This window comes from Poromitra crassiceps (genome assembly GCF_964638095.1).
Source record: "Poromitra crassiceps genome assembly, chromosome: 7".
Taxonomy (NCBI): domain Eukaryota; kingdom Metazoa; phylum Chordata; class Actinopteri; order Beryciformes; family Melamphaidae; genus Poromitra; species Poromitra crassiceps.
Genome location: NC_139628.1, coordinates 27,019,476 through 27,037,516, shown reverse-complemented (window position 1 = coordinate 27,037,516; position 18,041 = coordinate 27,019,476). Strand labels below are relative to the sequence as shown.

The following is an 18,041-nucleotide window of genomic DNA, read 5'->3' as shown; positions in this document are numbered from 1 at the left end:
CTGGTCTCCCTAAGAGAAGGGCCAAGCAGTTAGCAAGGTATTGTTCAATATCTGCTATTATTGGTAGCCGCTCAATATAGAGGAGGCTCTGCTTTTTCCACCCATGAAGTGGATACTTACTTGTCATACAGTAAAACTGGATCTGTCCACCTGCCAATGTTATCATCCTGTGTGTTGTTATCCTATGTTTGCCGATTGACTGACTCTCAATATCTGATTGCATTACTAGTGTTTATGTCCTTTGCATACTTGTATCTATGTGGACATAAATAAATCATTTGTGTGTGTGTGTGTGTGTGTGTGTGTGTGTGTATGTGTGTGTGTGTGTGTTCCAGGTGTATGTAGAGTTTGAGTCTGTGGAGGATGCAGACCGGCTCGGGGTTTGGTTCAGCCACCTGCAGCAGCTCCCCGGCTACCAAGTCACCAGGCTGCAGGCTCCACAAGGCTCCTGCACAGCACACGGTAAGCACGTTCAAGTGAAGAAGAAAAATACACTCCTAACAAACACTCTTTTAGTTGAGGAAAACTAATGGTAAAAAATGATTTGATAATCCAACAATTTAGGTAACTGGATTTTTATGCCTCCGCCGGCGATAGCCAGGCTGGCGATAGTACGGACGGACGTACATACGCCCGTCCGATGTTCTTTAACGCAATATCTGTGGAACGCCTTGACAGAATTGCATCTAATTTGTCTCAAACGTCAACTTGGACTCAAGGATGAACCAATCAGCGGCCATGGTTCATGCATCATTTCAATCCAGGAGAGGTGGAAGCTATCTAAAAGCACACTCTGGGGCGGAAATATGGTGGGGCTGCTTGGTTCTGTGTAAAAGCATTTTCTGTGAAGTTCTTTTAAAACTGGAGTGATGTGGTGCCAGGATTTGGTGTGGGTAAGAAGTTGGGTAGCTGCGTTCTTTACCAGCTGGAGTCTGTTGATGAGGAATTTCGTAAAAAATGACCTCCGACAGGGAAAAGTGCAATGGAACGGTCGTTCAAGACGGAACTCCGAGTCGGAAACTCGGGCAGCATCCACCAAGCCTGAGTTTGCCGAGATAAACAATCTGACGTCACAATCAACATGGCGGCGCACAAAGACACACACACTGTGATAAGTAAGAAGGTACTTTTTCACAAATGTTTCACTTGATGTAGTGTTTGTGTTATGAAACAACTTTTAGTTGCCATTTCGATTCCCACACAGTTGATTTGTGCTTGATAGAAGCATGCGGTAGGTAGCCTACTAGCCGTCCATGTTTGTAGGCATGCATGTTTTTCCACACAGATGCAATGGAAGGCATTTAGAGCGGAACTTGGAAATACTGCGTCAGAACTTCCGGTACCCGACTTTCAAAGGAATGCACCACTAGTTACAGTAGTCGAGACGGGAGGAGATGAAGGTGTGGAGGAGTGTTTCAGCAGATGGGGCGTGTGAGAGAGGACTGGATCTTTGCAATATTACGGATGTGGAAGAAGGAGGATTTGACAGTTTGGTGGATGTGGTGCTCGAGAGAAAGTGTGGGGTCAAGGATAACGCCAAGGTTGCGGGCCTGATGAGTGTGGGGGTGTTGATTTTACTGAGGGTGGACTTGGAGCCGACGAGGAGTTCTGTTTTGTCACTGTTGAGTTTGTTTCCATCACTATTTGAATAACAAAATCCACTTCAACAGAACAATATTGAATACATTTGACAAATGTCTGCTGTTTTTGATTCAGCCTTTTCATTTAATACCCATACTTTACAAAAAAGGGGAAAAAAGTAGGATAGAAACCATTTGAAACCCAGCTACTCTGCCTCTGTGTTTTGTTGCTGATCACTGATCAGATATAATTAAAGGAGACTCATTGCTTGCTTTATCTACAGCGCCAAAACTTCCTCTGAATGCTCTGCCGGACCACAAGGAAGCCGTCACCGGGTCAACCGTCCCGTCAACGGGCGTTGCCGTTCCACCCGGGTCCGTTGGGCCGTTCCGCGTGCCACTGAGAGCTTTTCCCTTCTTCTTTACCACCGCTTCTCCTTGGTTCAACATCCCAGGTGAGGTTTTATTTAATCTTACATGATGTAGCTTGTCGAGTTGTAATAATCCATTTTGCAATTTAGTAAAATATAATTGACTCCTTAAAGGCACTCTTAAGCTGTGTTCACACCGAGATATTCATTTTTCTCCCTGTCGCTCGATTCAACCCTTTGGAATCGCTCTGTCGCTGTGTTTAAATCGCTCCGCAAACCGGGAGCGCACTCCGCCCTCGGGCCGAGGTGTTCATACTCAGAGCTCGGAGAGAGGGAGAGACTATTTGTGCACAATTGGCAGCACCTGTGTCGGCCTGATAGATGTGGGCGGAGTGCAGCGAGAAACGAGAGAGATCTTCACTGTCAAGAAACAAGCAGCACACAGCTCTAACGTTAGACAGGATGAAAACGCAAACAACACAACTGTGTTTTCCCCCGATGCAAGAATGAATAAATACTCCGGGCCCGTTACGGCAGCCAATCAGCGTTGAGCGGCGAGCGACTGTTGCCAGCGAAACTTCGCTCGAGTTGGGATATTTCATCTCGGGCGACGAGCGAATTTTCACCCTATCTCTGTCAGAACTCACCCCACCCTGTCTCTGTCGCTCGGACGCCCATCGATTTTTCTCCCGGGCGAATATACGCTCAATCGCTCGTTTGCATTGACTTTGTATGTAAACTCGATGCCAGCGAAAAACGTTAATAGGTCGGTGTGAACGCACCTTTAGGAAGAATGTTAATAGGCTGGAAAAGGAATGCTGGAAGACAGTTGTTTATGACTGTCTAGCTAGGAGGGGGCATTAGAGAAGCGCTGGGAAGTTCTCGAGCTCTCTAGTTGTCTAACCCTGTGGCCAGACTCATGGGTTGAAGGTGGAGTGGAAAATCGCTTTCTCTGATGTACATATTTTAAAGTCTGTCGCATTATGGCTGCCCCTTTTTTATATTCCTTAGGCATAGTGCAAGAGAACACATCACAAAACATACCCATACATACCCCCCCCCCCCTCCCCCCCCAAACACTCCAACATGTCATCCCCATGTACACACTTGCTCTTGGTTGTCAACAGAGCTTACATTACATCATATGCAAAGGACACAGTTCTTAATGAGAAGAACGGGAAGCAGAAAGAGAGAGAAAAAGTACAAGACACTTACAAAATAATTGTCCATTCATATACTGAGACGTTTAACGTGAAGCATGCGACTCCCCCCAGAATGCAGCCCGAGAGCCATCCAAGAAGGTTCAAGGCCAGGACATGGTCGAGCGAGACAGTGAGGGGGCGCGTGGCAAACATGATGTCATCGCACTGGGTGCGTCAGGGGGCCGAGGCCTCCGCAACCGCTTGTAGGCGCACAGCTCCGTGGTGCACTGCACTTTGTAGGAGAGACAGGGAGAGAAAGGAATAAGTAAGTACACTGAGCCGTGTTTTGACCACATCTCTTGACCCATGTGGTAATTAACAAATTTACCACGAGAGGGAGGGGGTTGTTGGCTGATTTACCACTGGTACAGGGTTGTGGCACGAGGCGAAGCCGAGTGCTATAAACCCTGTACCAGTGGTAAATCAGCCAACAACCCCCGACCTCAAGTGGTAAATTTGTTTTCTACAACAGCTACCAAATAATATAAAAAATACACAATTGTAACATCCAATTCATTTATTTACAATCATTACTGGTTTCAGAATACATTTATCCTTCCGCCACAGAATATAGTTCCATACACAAGATCAATGATTGCACTAAACATTTAGTTGCCTTTGAGCCAAAAAACAACTAACCTATTCCTTAACGGGATTCACAGTTATTGATACATTGCCTGTAAAAGTACAGTTATTTAAACAGTTATCTAAAGCAGCCCGTTTTGGTGGTGGTGTGTTGATATCTGGTGACGGCAGAGGGCGTTTGTTTGTTTGACAGTCCCAGGTTCGGGGTCCGGGCGCTAGTCCGACCTCCCGTTAGTCCGACCTCCCGCTAGTCCGAACTCGTGACAACTCAAGCTCAACCAGTTCTCTCTCCCCAATTTCACCATGTCGTTCTTTGTTCACTTCACCTTCATCTTCATCTAACCACTGCTCAAAACTCAATCCACCCAGTAAATCAAACGTTACTACGAAATCGGACATTTCCTTGTTAAGAGATCGGCCATTTCCTTGTTAAAGATTTGCAGACTGACAGGCTAACAGTGGGCGGAGTCAGCACAGGGAGCGGACTCAGCATCAGGGATCGGAGTGATACTGCGGTTGGAGCCGAACTGTAGATTGTTGCCCTATTTACCACTGTTGCTAGCCAATCAGAATCCAGTATTCACTCATGCTGTTGTAGAAAACTTGATTTATAACCGTTCATTCTTAGTCATTTCAAGTAAATGTGCTGTGTTGAGGGATCAGCACAAAGTAGGTTATCAGGGCTGAGAAAAGGGCCTTTACAACATTCAGGAAAAACAAATTTGGTGATTCTATTCATGCGCTGGTATACAGTCGTTTGAGAGTGAAACCACACTCAGTATTAGGGGTGCACCGATCCACTTTTTTCACTTCCGATCCGATTCCGATACCTGAATTTGGACATCTGCTGATACCGATATTATGCCTATACCAATACTTTTCTTGAATATACAGTATTAGTAATCTAGGCAAAGATTTGGCCAATTAAAGATTTTTTTTTTAAATATACCTTGCAAAAAGCAGACAAAATATACAAGGAAAAGAAGGATACTATTATACATGGGCAAATTACGGCCAGCGCCCCCTGTGCGGCCCGCGCTGGAATTGCAAAAAAAAAAAAAAAAAAAATCCCCGAGTCCGATCCGATCTGTGAATTAGTGCCAATATCGCCACCCGATAGCGATATTGGATCGGATCGGCCACATCCCTACTCAGTACTGCACATAATGGCGTTTCATTGTGACTTTTCATGGGCCGTCTCACTTATCACTGTACAATGAAACATGATGATCACTTTGACTGCCGCTCTGACCATGAAAGCCTCAGTCCCAGTGCAGAGTGTGCACGCCATATGCGGAGCTCCGCCTCGTGGTGCCTCGCTCGACCATGTCCAAGCCTTAAGTATCTGCCCCATTTACTATTGTATACCAATCTATCAAACCGCACAGAAGAGATCTTTTCAAACGCTGCCACTCTCGCCAATTCAGCAGCCCAGTCTTAGACTGATGGTACCCCCTCTTTTTTCCATCCTCGGAGAAGAATCTGTCTGCCATTAGGGATGGGGCCGATCCGATCCAATATCGGTATCGGGTGCCGATATGGCACTAATTCACGGATCGGATCGGATCGGAATTGAAAAAAAAAAAAAAAAAAAAAAAAAATTGCAATTCCAGCGCACGGCTGGCCATAATTTGTATAATAATGTATAATAGTATCCTTCTTTGCCTTGTATATTTTCTTAAATTTGTCTGCTTTTTGCAAGGTATATTTAAAAAAAAAACTTTAATTGGCCAAATCTTTGCCTATACTGTATATTCAAGAAAAATATTGGTATCGGCATAATATCGGTATCGGCAGATATCCAAATTCGGGTATCGGAATCGGATCGGAAGTGAAAAAAGTGGATCGTGCACCCCTATCTGCCATCATGATACTAGTTTGAACCCAATTGTTAACCTATTTGTCGCCTCCTGTCAAGATTGATCCATCATCACCTAAGACAAATAATCTGGGGCTGAATGGAATTTGGGTCTCTGAAATCTCACGGAGATGATCATAAACCCTGGCCCAAAATACTTGGACTTTGTCACAGATCCATAAAGCATGGATTAAATGACCTTCCTCAGACTTGCATCTCCAACAGTTTGGTGTGTCACTTATCCCAAGTCTAAACGTTCTGGAGGGAGTCCAATAGAAGCGATGCATGATCTTAAACTGCGTGAAGCGTACCCTCGCATCTCTTTTTTTTTTATATATATTTTATTTTAATATTTTAAATGTTTATAGAACACAAACAAGACAAAACAGACAAACAGGCTCAGACACAGGAGAAAGAAAGGGAATATATATATATATATATATATAGGGCTGTCAATCGATTAAAATATTTAATCGCGCTTAATCGCATGATTGTCCTAGTTAATCGCGATAAATCGCAAATTAATCGCAATTTTTTTTATCTGTTCTAAATCTACCTTAAGCCGATATTTTTCAAGTTTTTAATACTCTTATCAACATGGGAGTAGACGAATATGCTTGCTTTATGCGGATATGTTTATTATTATTGGAACAATGACAAATACTGTCCAGAATATTCTTCAGAATTACCTCAAGGGTGTGCATGCTGAACCATACTGTATAGTGAAGTAGAAGCATATAGGCTACTGTAGGCTGCATAATTAGCCTACTGGTTCATCTGAACTTTGTGTTTGTGCAAAGAATATGGGTAGTATCATATTAGTATGTAATTGGTCTTTGGTAGGCTATTGTTATTATTGCTACACTGTAGTTAGAATACTTACGCATCTCTGAGACTGCAGTGTCAGTCTGTTAACAAGTAGTCTCGCTGGCGAGGCTCTCCCCGCCTCTCTCTCTCGCTGTCTTGGTCTCTCTCTCTATCTCTCTCTCTCACTGTCTCGGACATCTTCTCAATTTGCAGGACGTGTGAAGTCATGAAAATGCTGTGCAGTCCTGCACAAAGCAGGACATCTGCTCACCCTACTTGAAGCGGAACTTGCCATTTTATACCCTTTTCTTCCTCCTTTTCTACTCCTCACTGAGATTTATTTCTGCTTTAGGAGGCTACTTCCTGATTTCCAAAACTACGGGGCGGACCAAGGCGCAAACATCACAGAAAGTGCATGCGTTAATCGCGCGTAAAAAAAAATAGTGGCGTTAATTTGCATTAACGTGTTATTATCGCGTTAACTTTGACAGCCCTTATTGTCATCGTCATCGCAATATGAACATGCGCAATAAACACATCGCAAAGACTGCCTGAAATGCAATGAATAACAAAAGTGGTTTTATTTACATGCATTCCCACTCGGCATCTGATCATTTTGTCTTGTGTTGTAAATCCAGCTCACACCTTTCCCTTGCAACAGTGCGTAGCTCCGCCCCTCTGCCAAAGCCCAAACACGCTGTGTGTTCAGATAGAGTCAGTGTGTATTTCATTTCTTTATTCAGTGGGCATAGGCTATGTTTGGGGTCTATGTTAGCATTATTAAAGCAGAAAGACATAGGAACTGTATAGCTAATATGCATACTTTAATATTTGTTTATTTATCGCAAGTCGTATCGTCATCGCTATATTGAACAATGTTATCGCACATCGCAGATTTTCCTCATATCGTGCAGACCTAATATATATATAATCAACATTACAAAGTGATAGGTGCTTATGTTCTTGTAAACGATATACCTGGGATCTCACTCAAGGGGTCTATGGGAAGCCAGCCGGGTGAGTCACCCGTACCCTCACATCTCTTTGACAGCTTTTAATTCCTATTTATACCATGGTCTGGGTGAATACTCGATTCTGATTGGCTGCAAGGTGTCCATTAAAAAGTGATATTGTACAGTGATAATGGACACCTAGCTAAATGGTCTGTTCACCGTTCATATCAATGCGCCATAGTTTCATCAGTGTTATCAGGAGAGCAGTTTGAGCTCTATACCCCCGTTAAGGGTTAATATGACAATTTTGGACGTTGAGAAAAAAATTGACTCGGTCAAAGTAAGTATTTAAATCACCCCTGTGTGCTCAGTTTATCAAAAATAACTCTTATTTACAATTTTGATTTTCGTTTCGGACATTTCTAACCTCGCGTCACCAGGCTCTTCTCGGCGACAAAGGAGATTTCCCTCGGCTCGTGCACGAGCGGGGGCCTGAGAGAGAGAGAGAGAGAGAGAGAGAGAGAGAGAGAGAGAGAGAGAGAGAGAGAGAGAGAGAGAGAGAGAGAGAGAGAGAGAGAGAGAGAGAGAGAGAGAACTCTCTGCATGTCACCACAACAGCACACGCAGTGCGAGCCCCCGCTGCTCTGTGTTACTTCCTGAAACTCTTCGCTCTTAAATGTTAATATACTTGGCCAATACGTATCTATCATACAAAATAAAGCAAGCTGCCAAACGGTAATGTCTTCATTTAATGTAGAACGCAAAACATCGTTAAACCCGCATTCCTGTGATAAAATTAACGTTTGAGTCGGCTTTAAAACGGAGGGAAGTGGGAGGGACTATTTTATTTCGTGGAAGACTGATTTACAGTATGAATAACAGACATTTAGCCATTTAGATTGCTTTATTTATTACACATGGAAATATAAATGACTGGTCTTATTGTTTTGTTGGCAAGTGACCATGGTATAAGCGGGTTAATGCCCTTCGAGGTGTACATTATCACTTTTTAAGGGACTTCGCGGAGGCAACCATCCTCGGCTTCGCCTCGGACGGTTCACGCCTCTCGCGTCGTCCCTTAAAAAGTGATAATGTACACCTCGTCGGGCATTAACCCTTACATAATGCTAGTTTAACCCTTGTGCCATGTTTTAATATAGACCTTATTCGCTAACCCCGGACAGCGCCATATTGTTGACATACCGTCCTGCAGCTGACAACTATAGTAACGGCCTTATTGTCGTTTCTGTTCCATTACAAAATAGCGATAGCGATGGCAGCAATAAAAACCCCAGAGTTGTTGTTTGTATGCTGCCGTTAATGCCTGTAATAATAAACAGAAGAAAAAACGAGGCGAACAGACTTTGCTGTGAGGCGCTGTCAGAAAGTTTCACCTGTCTCTCCCAACTATCCACACACCTCTCCCGTGTGCTGACGTATCCTCAGTCTCGCTCCCTTCACGTCTGTGGACGGTAGTCTATAGCAGAGGTTCTCAAATGTTTTTCAGCCAAGGACCCCTTACAAGATAGAAAATATACCGGGGACCCCCTCATTCTGATTTGTGATTTTGGGCTAAGCTTAATTGTTTCCACTGTAACGTGCTTGACTTTTAATTTGATAGGTTTGTTAACTCATTGAGTGCCAGCCACTTTTGGAGAACGGACGCTCCCATTCCCAGCGTTTTCAGTGATTTCTCGAGGCCCACAGAATATTGTGTGGTATTACTATGTAAACACCGAACACGCACAAAGAACGAGGAGACTCTCTTCTATCATCTGCAAAAAAAAGTTTATTGATCCCATTTTCCGTTCTTTAGTTATGAGCCGGAGAAGATAGCTTGATTTAACCAAAAACAGCCATTTTTTTCTAGAAGCTGAGATAATGAGCCTTTTGTTAAATTAAACATTTCAAGCACATCACTGACTCTGAAGCTAATATTTTCTAATGTAGTCACACCTCAAAAATAATTTCCTTCAATAAAACAGTGAAGGCCAGGGAATTTTGTTTGGCAGAATAATATTTTTTAGCTGCAACCAGCAGCGCTGGCCCCTGCGTGCGCTGCTGGTTGCAGCTTCTTGCTGGTCTTGATTTGCTGCTGGTGGGCATCAGATAGCCTATTCTAGCTTGTTTGCCTGTCTCATCGAGCCTGCTGCCTGGGTCTGTGTTTACTGTCAATGGTTGTATGCTGTAGTGCCCTGCGCGCCCCACCCCCCTCCTCCTCCTCCTCCGTGGTGGGAGGAGTGTCTCTGGGGCTCTGCTGCGAGTGCGTTTGCTCTGCGTTTGCTCTGCACTGAAAAGTCCGCTGCACGCAGCTTTTTCACAGCATGTCGCCGGCTCCCAGCTGAGAATAATGTAACTTTTCAGAAAGACGCTGGTGTCGGCAACTAAATCATATGGAGGGGCTATCGCAGCCGACACGGAGGGGCTCAATTGTGGCAGCAGATGACTGCTGTTTACAGGCACAGCTAACGTTATGCTTCATGCATATCGATGCGATTTCCGTTTCCTCATGACTTCTTCTCTCTTTTTTCCTCGCGTTTCTCTAATCTGGAGAGCACTGTCGCCACCTAATGGGTCCCTAAAATAGCTTTTACACATTCAACAGCCACCATACTTTCACAGGAGATGGATCTGGCTTTGATGCACGTCCCACCGTCAAAAAATGCAATTGACGAACATACTCGTCCTTGGCACTCTACGTTACTAAACCAATTGACAAACATACTCGTCCATGGCACTCAATTTAATAGAATGTAATCCATGAACCATTTTAGATTTAAAGCATAAACTATTTTCGTTGAACTATGAAGATTTTGCAAAAAAAAAATGTTTTTTTTTTTTATTACCGTAAATTCCGGACTATAAGCCGCGGCTTTTTTCCCGTTTTTTGGCCTTTTTTGGCCCCTGCGGCTTATATAACGGTGCGTCTTATCTATGGATTTTTTCCAAAAAAAAAAAAAAATCTCTCTTTTTTAGCACTCTTTCTAACTATAAATCCACTTCTGTTTTAATTTCCTCTCTTGCCCTCTTTTAACAACATAACATAACATAACATAACACAACACAGGTAAGCAGAAAGAAAAAGACGAAGCAATCACGCCATGAATGAGGAAATGACTCACCTGCTGGAGGCTGGAGATACACGCTTGGGCTAAACTTTTACTCCGTGAAACACTATCGATTAAGTCCGACATCGCTCAGAGGTTTTGAGCAGCTTGAAAACAAGTTTGAAAACGTGCAGAAGTCCATCCACTCACTCACTAAAGAAACTAAGGCAACCGTGAACAGAGTTTATAATGCGGAAAAGCGCATCCGCGCACTGGAGGACAAAAACAACACAGTGAGTCCGAAAATTGATAAAATGCAAAATCGAAACCCTGCACACGCAGGTTGATGACTTAATCAGCAGGAGTAAAAGAAATAACATTCGCCTGATCAATGTAAAAGAGGAGCTGAGATTGGTGACATGGACGCTTTCGTGGCAAAATCCTGTGTTACATCCTGGACCTGAAGGAAGGCGAGAAACCACCAGAGGTGGACAGGGCACACCGGGCGCCTCGGCCACGTCCAGACCCCGGCCTGCCACCGAGGGCCATCTTCATCTGCCTACTCCGCTGGCCCGACCGTCAACTCATCCTCCAGGCTGCGGGGAAGAAGCCCCTCACCTGGGAGGGTACGCGCTTTTTCGTCCGGCAGGACCTCTCCGCGTTGGTGCAACAGAAACGCGCAACATACAACAGCATCATCGAGTCAATGGATATCGCTTTGGCGTACTGTACCCAGCGAGACTCGTCATAACCAGACCGGACTATCTTTAGCACTCTTTCTAACTATAAATCCACTTCTGTTTTAATTTCCTCTCTTGCCCTCTTTTCACCACACCGCGGACACTGTGTGCCCAGCGGCGGAACAAGAGCTCAAAGTGAAACTGCCGAATATCTTTTGAGTTGGACTGGTCAATAGTACTGTGAGTAACTAAAATAAAAAAATAAAAAACGGAATTCTCTCTTCTTTAGCACTCTTTCTAACTATAAATCCACTTCTGTTTTAATTTCCTCTCTTGCCCTCTTTTCACCACACCGCGGACACTGTGTGCACTGTAAAAAAAACAAAAAATACCATTAAAACACCCGCGGCTTATAGACCGGTGCGGCTTATAGAAGAAAAAAATAGTCAACTTTGAAGGTGCGGCTTATAGACCGGTGCGCCTTATAGTCCGGAATTTACGGTACATTACATTTACATTACGTCATTTAGCAGACGCTTTTGTTTTGTCCAAAGCGACTTACACACTTTGTCAACAGTACAGAAAACCACTATGCAACACAATCAATGACAGCCAAGATATTTTGATAGACTAGCACCATGTAGGAAGTAGTTTGAGAAGGAATAATTAACATGTAGCATTTTATTTTTTAATAAAAAAAAAAAAAAAAAAATTACCTGAAAACTTTTCGCGGACCCCCTGGCAAAGTGCCACGGACCCCTGGGGGTCCGCGGACCCCCATTTGAGAACCACTGGTCTATAGAGCCTCCATGCAAAACATTGATGACCGGATGACCCAGCATGACCGGTGGAGGCTACGCAGCCATCGGCCATTATCAAAGCAAAGTTCCAACGATTGAAAAACATCCTATCTGCGCTGAGTAATCGGTCGACCTCTTCTAGAAATTCTTCTCCTCACTCTCTCTCACTCTTATTGTAATTTTCTTCTCTTAGAGTACCTGACAATCACAGGACTGAATGACTTTATTGAGGTAAGTCCATTTGTCACTTTTCTTTGCGGTGTTAATCCAGAATATATATTATATATATATATGTATATTATATGTATATATATATATATATATATATATACATACATATGTGTGTATGTATGTATGTATGTATTATGTATATGTGTGTGTGTGTGTGTGTGTGTGTGTGTGTGTGTGTGTGTGTGTGTGTATATATATATATATATATATATATATATATATATATATAATTTTAAATGTTATGTTATTACACACATAACCTTGCGAAGGTATTGTTTGTTAAATATGAATATGAGTATTATTACATTCAAGTACTTGTAATACTTTTGCCAGTATGACAGTAAAGTTGGCATTAAATCTTATTCTCGGTGGTATTAAAAATGTCTTAAAAAGTCTTGAATGTAGCTTGGAGAACCCTGGGCTGCAGTGTGAACGTAACCATTCTGTTGTCTCCTACAGACGATGAGCAGCTCCACTCCGCTGCCCAACTGTATCATGATGACCGGTTTGCCGCCGGGAGGCTACGTGCAGGACGATGTGGCCAAGCTGGTGTGGCCGTACCTGGACAGACAGGACATTTACGCCATGTACTACAATGTGATAGTGCTGCCACTGCAGAGGAGGGTAAGACAGGACATTTACTCCATGTACTACAATGTGACAGTGCTGCTACTGCAGAGGAGGGTAAGACACACAGGACATTTACTCCATGTACTACAATGTGACAGTGCTGCCACTGCAGAGGAGGGTAAGACACACAGGACATTTACTCCATGTACTACAATGTGACAGTGCTGCCACTGCAGAGGAGGGTAAGACACACAGGACATTTACTCCATGTACTACAATGTGACAGTGCTGTCACTGCAGAGGAGGGTAAGACAGACAGGACATTTACTCCATGTACTACAATGTAACAGTGCTGCTACTGCAGAGGAAGGTAAGACAGGACATTTACTCCATGTACTACAATGTAACAGTGCTGCTACTGCAGAGGAAGGTAAGACAGACAGGACATTTACTCCATGTACTACAATGTGATAGTGCTGCCACTGCAGAGGAGGGTAGGGGAGCTCTAACTGTGCATTCACACCAATGTGAAATTCGCAAATTCGTGCGACGAGATTACATGCAAAGTCAATACAAACAGGTGAGTAGAAGCGAATTTGCCCCGGGTGGCGTGATTGAGTCGAATGACGCATAACTTCCTGCATGCGTGTAATTTTGTTATCAGCCCCGAATCAACATCTGTCTAAAAAGCAGAGAAGCAGCTCATTCATAACAAGACAATGACAGATTGATATTTACTACCAGAAATAAGTTAACCAAAGCAGATATAATTCAATACAGCCATGGAGTCAAAGGAATTGGGGGCGGTGGGGGGGTGGCTGTTACTGCAGTAGCCTATCGCCTGTTGCGTTCCCTTCTGAAAAACAAGTATTCCTACTAAATCCATAAGCATGACTCCCTATAGGAATACAGGCAACTGCTACATTTACAATTTAGGATGCACACACTCGGATAGTGCAGCTGTGCACCTCTCGTCACCCTACCGTGCCTGATGATGCCAAGCAGAGACGAGCCAGAGATGAGACATAAACAGACAGTCAAACTTTTAAAAGGAGAAACCAAGTGGTCTATATTGACCATGACGAAGATAACGTTATTAGAAGCAGACTGCAGCTGTTTGACACGTGGGCGTCCAACTCGCTTTCAGAACGGACTTAATTAATAATAATAGTAATAATAATGATTGGATTTATATAGCGCTTTTCTAGACACCCAAAGCGCTTCACAGAAATCATTATTCATTCACACCATTCGTACCAGTTGGTGGTAAGCTACGGGTGATGTAGCCACAGCTGCCCTGGGGAAGACTGACGGAAGCGTGGCAGCCATTTCGCGCCTACGGCCCCTCCGACCACCACCAACATTCATAGACATTCATACCCATTCATACGAGGCAATGAGGGTTAAGTGTCTTGCCCAAGGACACAACGACAACAGCTGGGAGGGAGCGGGATTCGAACCGCCAACCCTTGAGTCATTGGCCGACCTGCTCTACCTCCCGAGCTAATGCCGTCCCAATTAGGCTACTTCACAACATGGGAATATTTGCTTTATAAAAAACTGGAAGCAAAGGTAAGAATTAGCCTTGTGTTACCTGTAGCCTACATGATGCTGCCTCTGTGATCCATAAAGTCGATCAGACGAATATTGAGAGCTGCTCGTTAAATAGACTCCTCGTTAAGTGGCAAATCAACTGGTCGTCTGCTTAATAACGGGCAATAAGAATATTCTCATATTTGTATGGACATGGCTGATGCACATTTAATTTAAGCTTAAAGGGATATTTGGGTTTGTTTGAAGTGAATAAAAATAAAAAATAAAATAAATAAAAAATAAAAGTGGGGTCCTATCAGCTAGTTCCATACACTAACTGAAATAGGTAAAGCGTTCTGGACGCTGAGCACACCGTGTATCGAGACCCGGCACTCTGAAGCAGCAGCCTCCAGAGCTCTGTCTCTAGTACAGGGGGCCAGGAACTAAATGTAATTTAGCCACCTAAAACAACGGCCACCTAAACAAATCAATATCAGTGTACATGTACGCTCTATTTTGACAATTTTCAGCACTTTACTTTACCGTCAAACAGCCCTCTCATTCGGCACTACATTTCCTCCCAACCGTAGGACTACCGTATTCCTCCGCTAAACGCCTGCACAGAGCACAGAGCCGTCATGTTATGTCATATAAGTAATGCAAGTTACCTATTCTTTTAATCACGATAGCCTGTTCTGTTATTGACTCAAACATGATGATTACCAAGCTACACGAGAACAATGAGAAGAGGCCAGGTTTCAAGGATCAAGGAAGGATCAAGGAAACTTTATTGTGCAGCAAGCTACAATGAAAGTTAAAAGCCTCGGCCCATGACTTTGCTGTAGAGTAAGATACAATAGAATACAGAAAGAAACATGGTAAAAGGTTAACAAAAGTTCAAAGTTTAAAAAGGTTAGAACGACATGAAAAACAGTCAAAGTGTATTGACTGTTTTTCATGTCGTTCTAACCATTTTAACCTTTTAACTTTAAATTGAAGTTAATGTCCTGTTACTGTCTGGCCATGTATTTTTCCATTGCCCCATTTCACATTCTGAATAGCAGGCATTATCTCCTCAAGTTTGCTTATGGAATAACATTTTACTATGAATACTATGGTCTAAAATATATGATCTTTCTCTTCAGAAAATCTGACTTGATTGCAAGACTCAAACAAAAGCACCGTTAGAAAAAAAAATACAAAGTTTACCTGCATCAACCCCAAGAAGAAGAATATCTCAGAGTTTGCACATCAGATGCCAATGCAAATGCCCCTAGGGTGGTAATTCCACTCATGTTTGATTACAGGGGTGTGGAGAGTACTGCACAAATCTGATCTAGGTGACAGAGAAACAATGAAGATTCTACTGTAATTAATTTATTAGTCTATATAGTGTTAGGAATGATAGGGAGGGTTATTGTACCTCTTCTCCTTTCTTCCACGTTTCCTTTCCTAAACACTTGTGACTGGTTTTCATTGAGAAATGAGGTGTGGTTAAGCAGGTGTGTCCATGTGATGTCATTGAGATGCGCACGCAGCCACTGAAGCACATTTATGAATGAACACTGCCCAGGTGTGTGCGCGCGGCAGATTTGAATGAATGCTCGAGACGCCACACCACGCCAGAGGACCGACACACTCACACACTTCTTTTTGGACCGATACACTTATTTATTGAGAACCAGCTTTTTGCTTTACATTGAGGATCCTTCCTTAAACAACTTAAACTGAACTGAAACGACAAAGACGGAGCTCGCCGCTCTGGAGAGCCAAGACGGTGCTGGCGAGGCCTTGTCAGAGGTCCGCTAACGTAGTCAGCTACTACATGACATCAATCTACTACTACGGTAAGCTGACCCACCTCTAGTCATTATTTCTCGTTTGGAAACCAGTCCTTTGTTTTGTCTGTTTCTATCCCCTCTTTTCTCCTCTTTAACACACTCCAGGTTAGGACTAGCTTCGATAGCTAAAATGCTACAAACACATCTTGTCCCCTAGACTGCTAGTCCGTAACAATAGGCCTATTACAAGTTGGGTAGCACACTTACTACAATAGGTACGCAAGAACGCAAGGTTTGCGTTATTGATCAAAGGAATGGTGGCTTCAGGTGGGCTGCAGTCGAGCAATATTGATCCAATGAAGCCATGTTAGCGTTCACGTTACATTAAGGAACACATTGAGTGCCACAGCGCTTCAGTAAAATTGTCTGGAGCCTGTGCCAGATTCACTTCCATTCAGTTGAAAACAGCTATAGAATTTTTTCTATTAGGGCTATATGGACAGGGCTGGACTCTAATGAAACATTGGACACGCCTGCTTCTTTCAAAGAAGAAATTTTGTTTCTAGACAGTTCCATTATGAAATGACAGCCTCTGAAAGAAGAGCACTTTCAAGGGTTTTCTGCTGTCTTTTTTTACTTTTCAAGATAAAGTCACTTTTATGAATACTTTTTGCACTCTAATTTCAAGCACATTCACTGACTCTAGCTAATATTTTCTGATGTAGTGACATGGCGTAGTTCTGTGCAGCCTGCGTGCCCCACCCCCCTCTCCCCCCCTGAGCTGCAAACTCCTCCCCACACGCACACAGTCGATTTTCGCAGCCTCCGTTTTTGCCCCGGCGGATCCCAGCGCGACGAGGAAATGCCAAACGGGACTGAAGGAAAAGGTTTGGCTGTTCCGCGTCGGGTGCTGCCTTTCTGGCAGGGAATCGTGTGGAGAAAATATATACAGACAGATAGACAGACAGAGGAGCTCAGTTGTGGGCGCCGATCGCAGCCAACTGTCAGCTGCCGACAGAGCGATCTATATGGCTCTGGCTGCAGCAGCAGCATCGGTGTCTGTTTGATCACGGCTTTCTCCTGCACAAAGTAAAGGATCTGAGCGCCAAGGTTTTAGGGTGGCGCAGCTCCCGTGTAGATTTTAAGGTGGCGCCGTGTGATCCCTTGAAGGGATTCATGCTCACTGGCTGGGTACGACCTTAAACAGCAGAATTATGGAATAATATGAATTATGATTTTAGGACGTCCACAGACGTCCTTGGCACTTCTCGTTACTTTTTTTAGGACGTCCACAGACGTCCTTGGCACTCAATGTGTTAAGGAAGGTACATGACCAATGTCAGCTAAGATTAATTTAGTTGCTTAATGAAATCGCTATGACACGTGGATGCAGAGTGTGTGGGAGATTTGCGCTGTGTGACCCTGAGCTGTCAAAAATGAACACCGGGATGTATTGGCTCGCTCCTGGCGCTTGAACTTATCGTAAGATGTATGGACATATATGGAGTTATATGATATCATTATCGAAAAATGACCAATGACAGACATTTGACATTGATACAGCCTCCTCTCCTCTCCTCTCCTCTCCTCTCCTCTCCTCTCCTCTCCTCTCCTCTCCTCTCCTACAGGCCTTTGTGTATTTCGGTGATTGGACTAAGTGCTGTGCTTTCATCCGGTCCCACATTAAAAGCCCGGTTTCTGTCCAAGGCTCTGAGCTCACCCTTCACTTCCTCTTGCAGCCCATGCAGCTAGAAGACAGGGAGGTATGGAGACACACACACGCACACACAACCCAAAGTCATAATAATCTATCGGGCGTCTCGATAGTATAGTGGTTGATTCCCTGCCTACCAACACAAGGGTCGCCGGTTCGCACCCTCGTGTTACCTCCGGCTTGGTCGGTCGTCCGTGCCCACTGATTTACCATATTTTCTTTGCATCAGGTGACCCCTGGGGGGCTCCAGAGCTCCTTATTGCACTATGTTTATAGATTAATAATGCTGCTGTGTTGAATATCCACTTATTTAGCACAGGCATGTGCCA

At 43.8% G+C, this 18,041-nt stretch overlaps 2 protein-coding genes across 2 annotated transcripts in view; both read left to right on the top strand.

Annotated features, from left to right (window-relative positions):
* LOC310779504 (uncharacterized protein) overlaps positions 1–3,360 on the top strand; it is a gene marked incomplete at both ends in the record, with an annotated part of 28,587 nt that extends 25,227 nt beyond the window's left edge. Inside the window, 3 exons of the mRNA XM_083640035.1 lie at positions 336–462; positions 1,865–2,035; positions 3,233–3,360. Coding sequence (XP_083496161.1) covers positions 336–462; positions 1,865–2,035; positions 3,233–3,360 — 426 coding nt within the window. The remainder of the gene's footprint in view (positions 1–335; positions 463–1,864; positions 2,036–3,232) is intronic.
* A 9,320-nt stretch (positions 3,361–12,680) lies between these two features.
* LOC310779142 (uncharacterized protein) overlaps positions 12,681–18,041 on the top strand; it is a 117,492-nt gene continuing 112,131 nt past the window's right edge. Inside the window, exons 1-2 of the mRNA XM_083639639.1 lie at positions 12,681–12,738; positions 17,627–17,761. Of these exons, the coding sequence (XP_083495765.1) occupies positions 12,700–12,738; positions 17,627–17,761 (174 nt within the window). The 5' untranslated portion in view covers positions 12,681–12,699. The remainder of the gene's footprint in view (positions 12,739–17,626; positions 17,762–18,041) is intronic.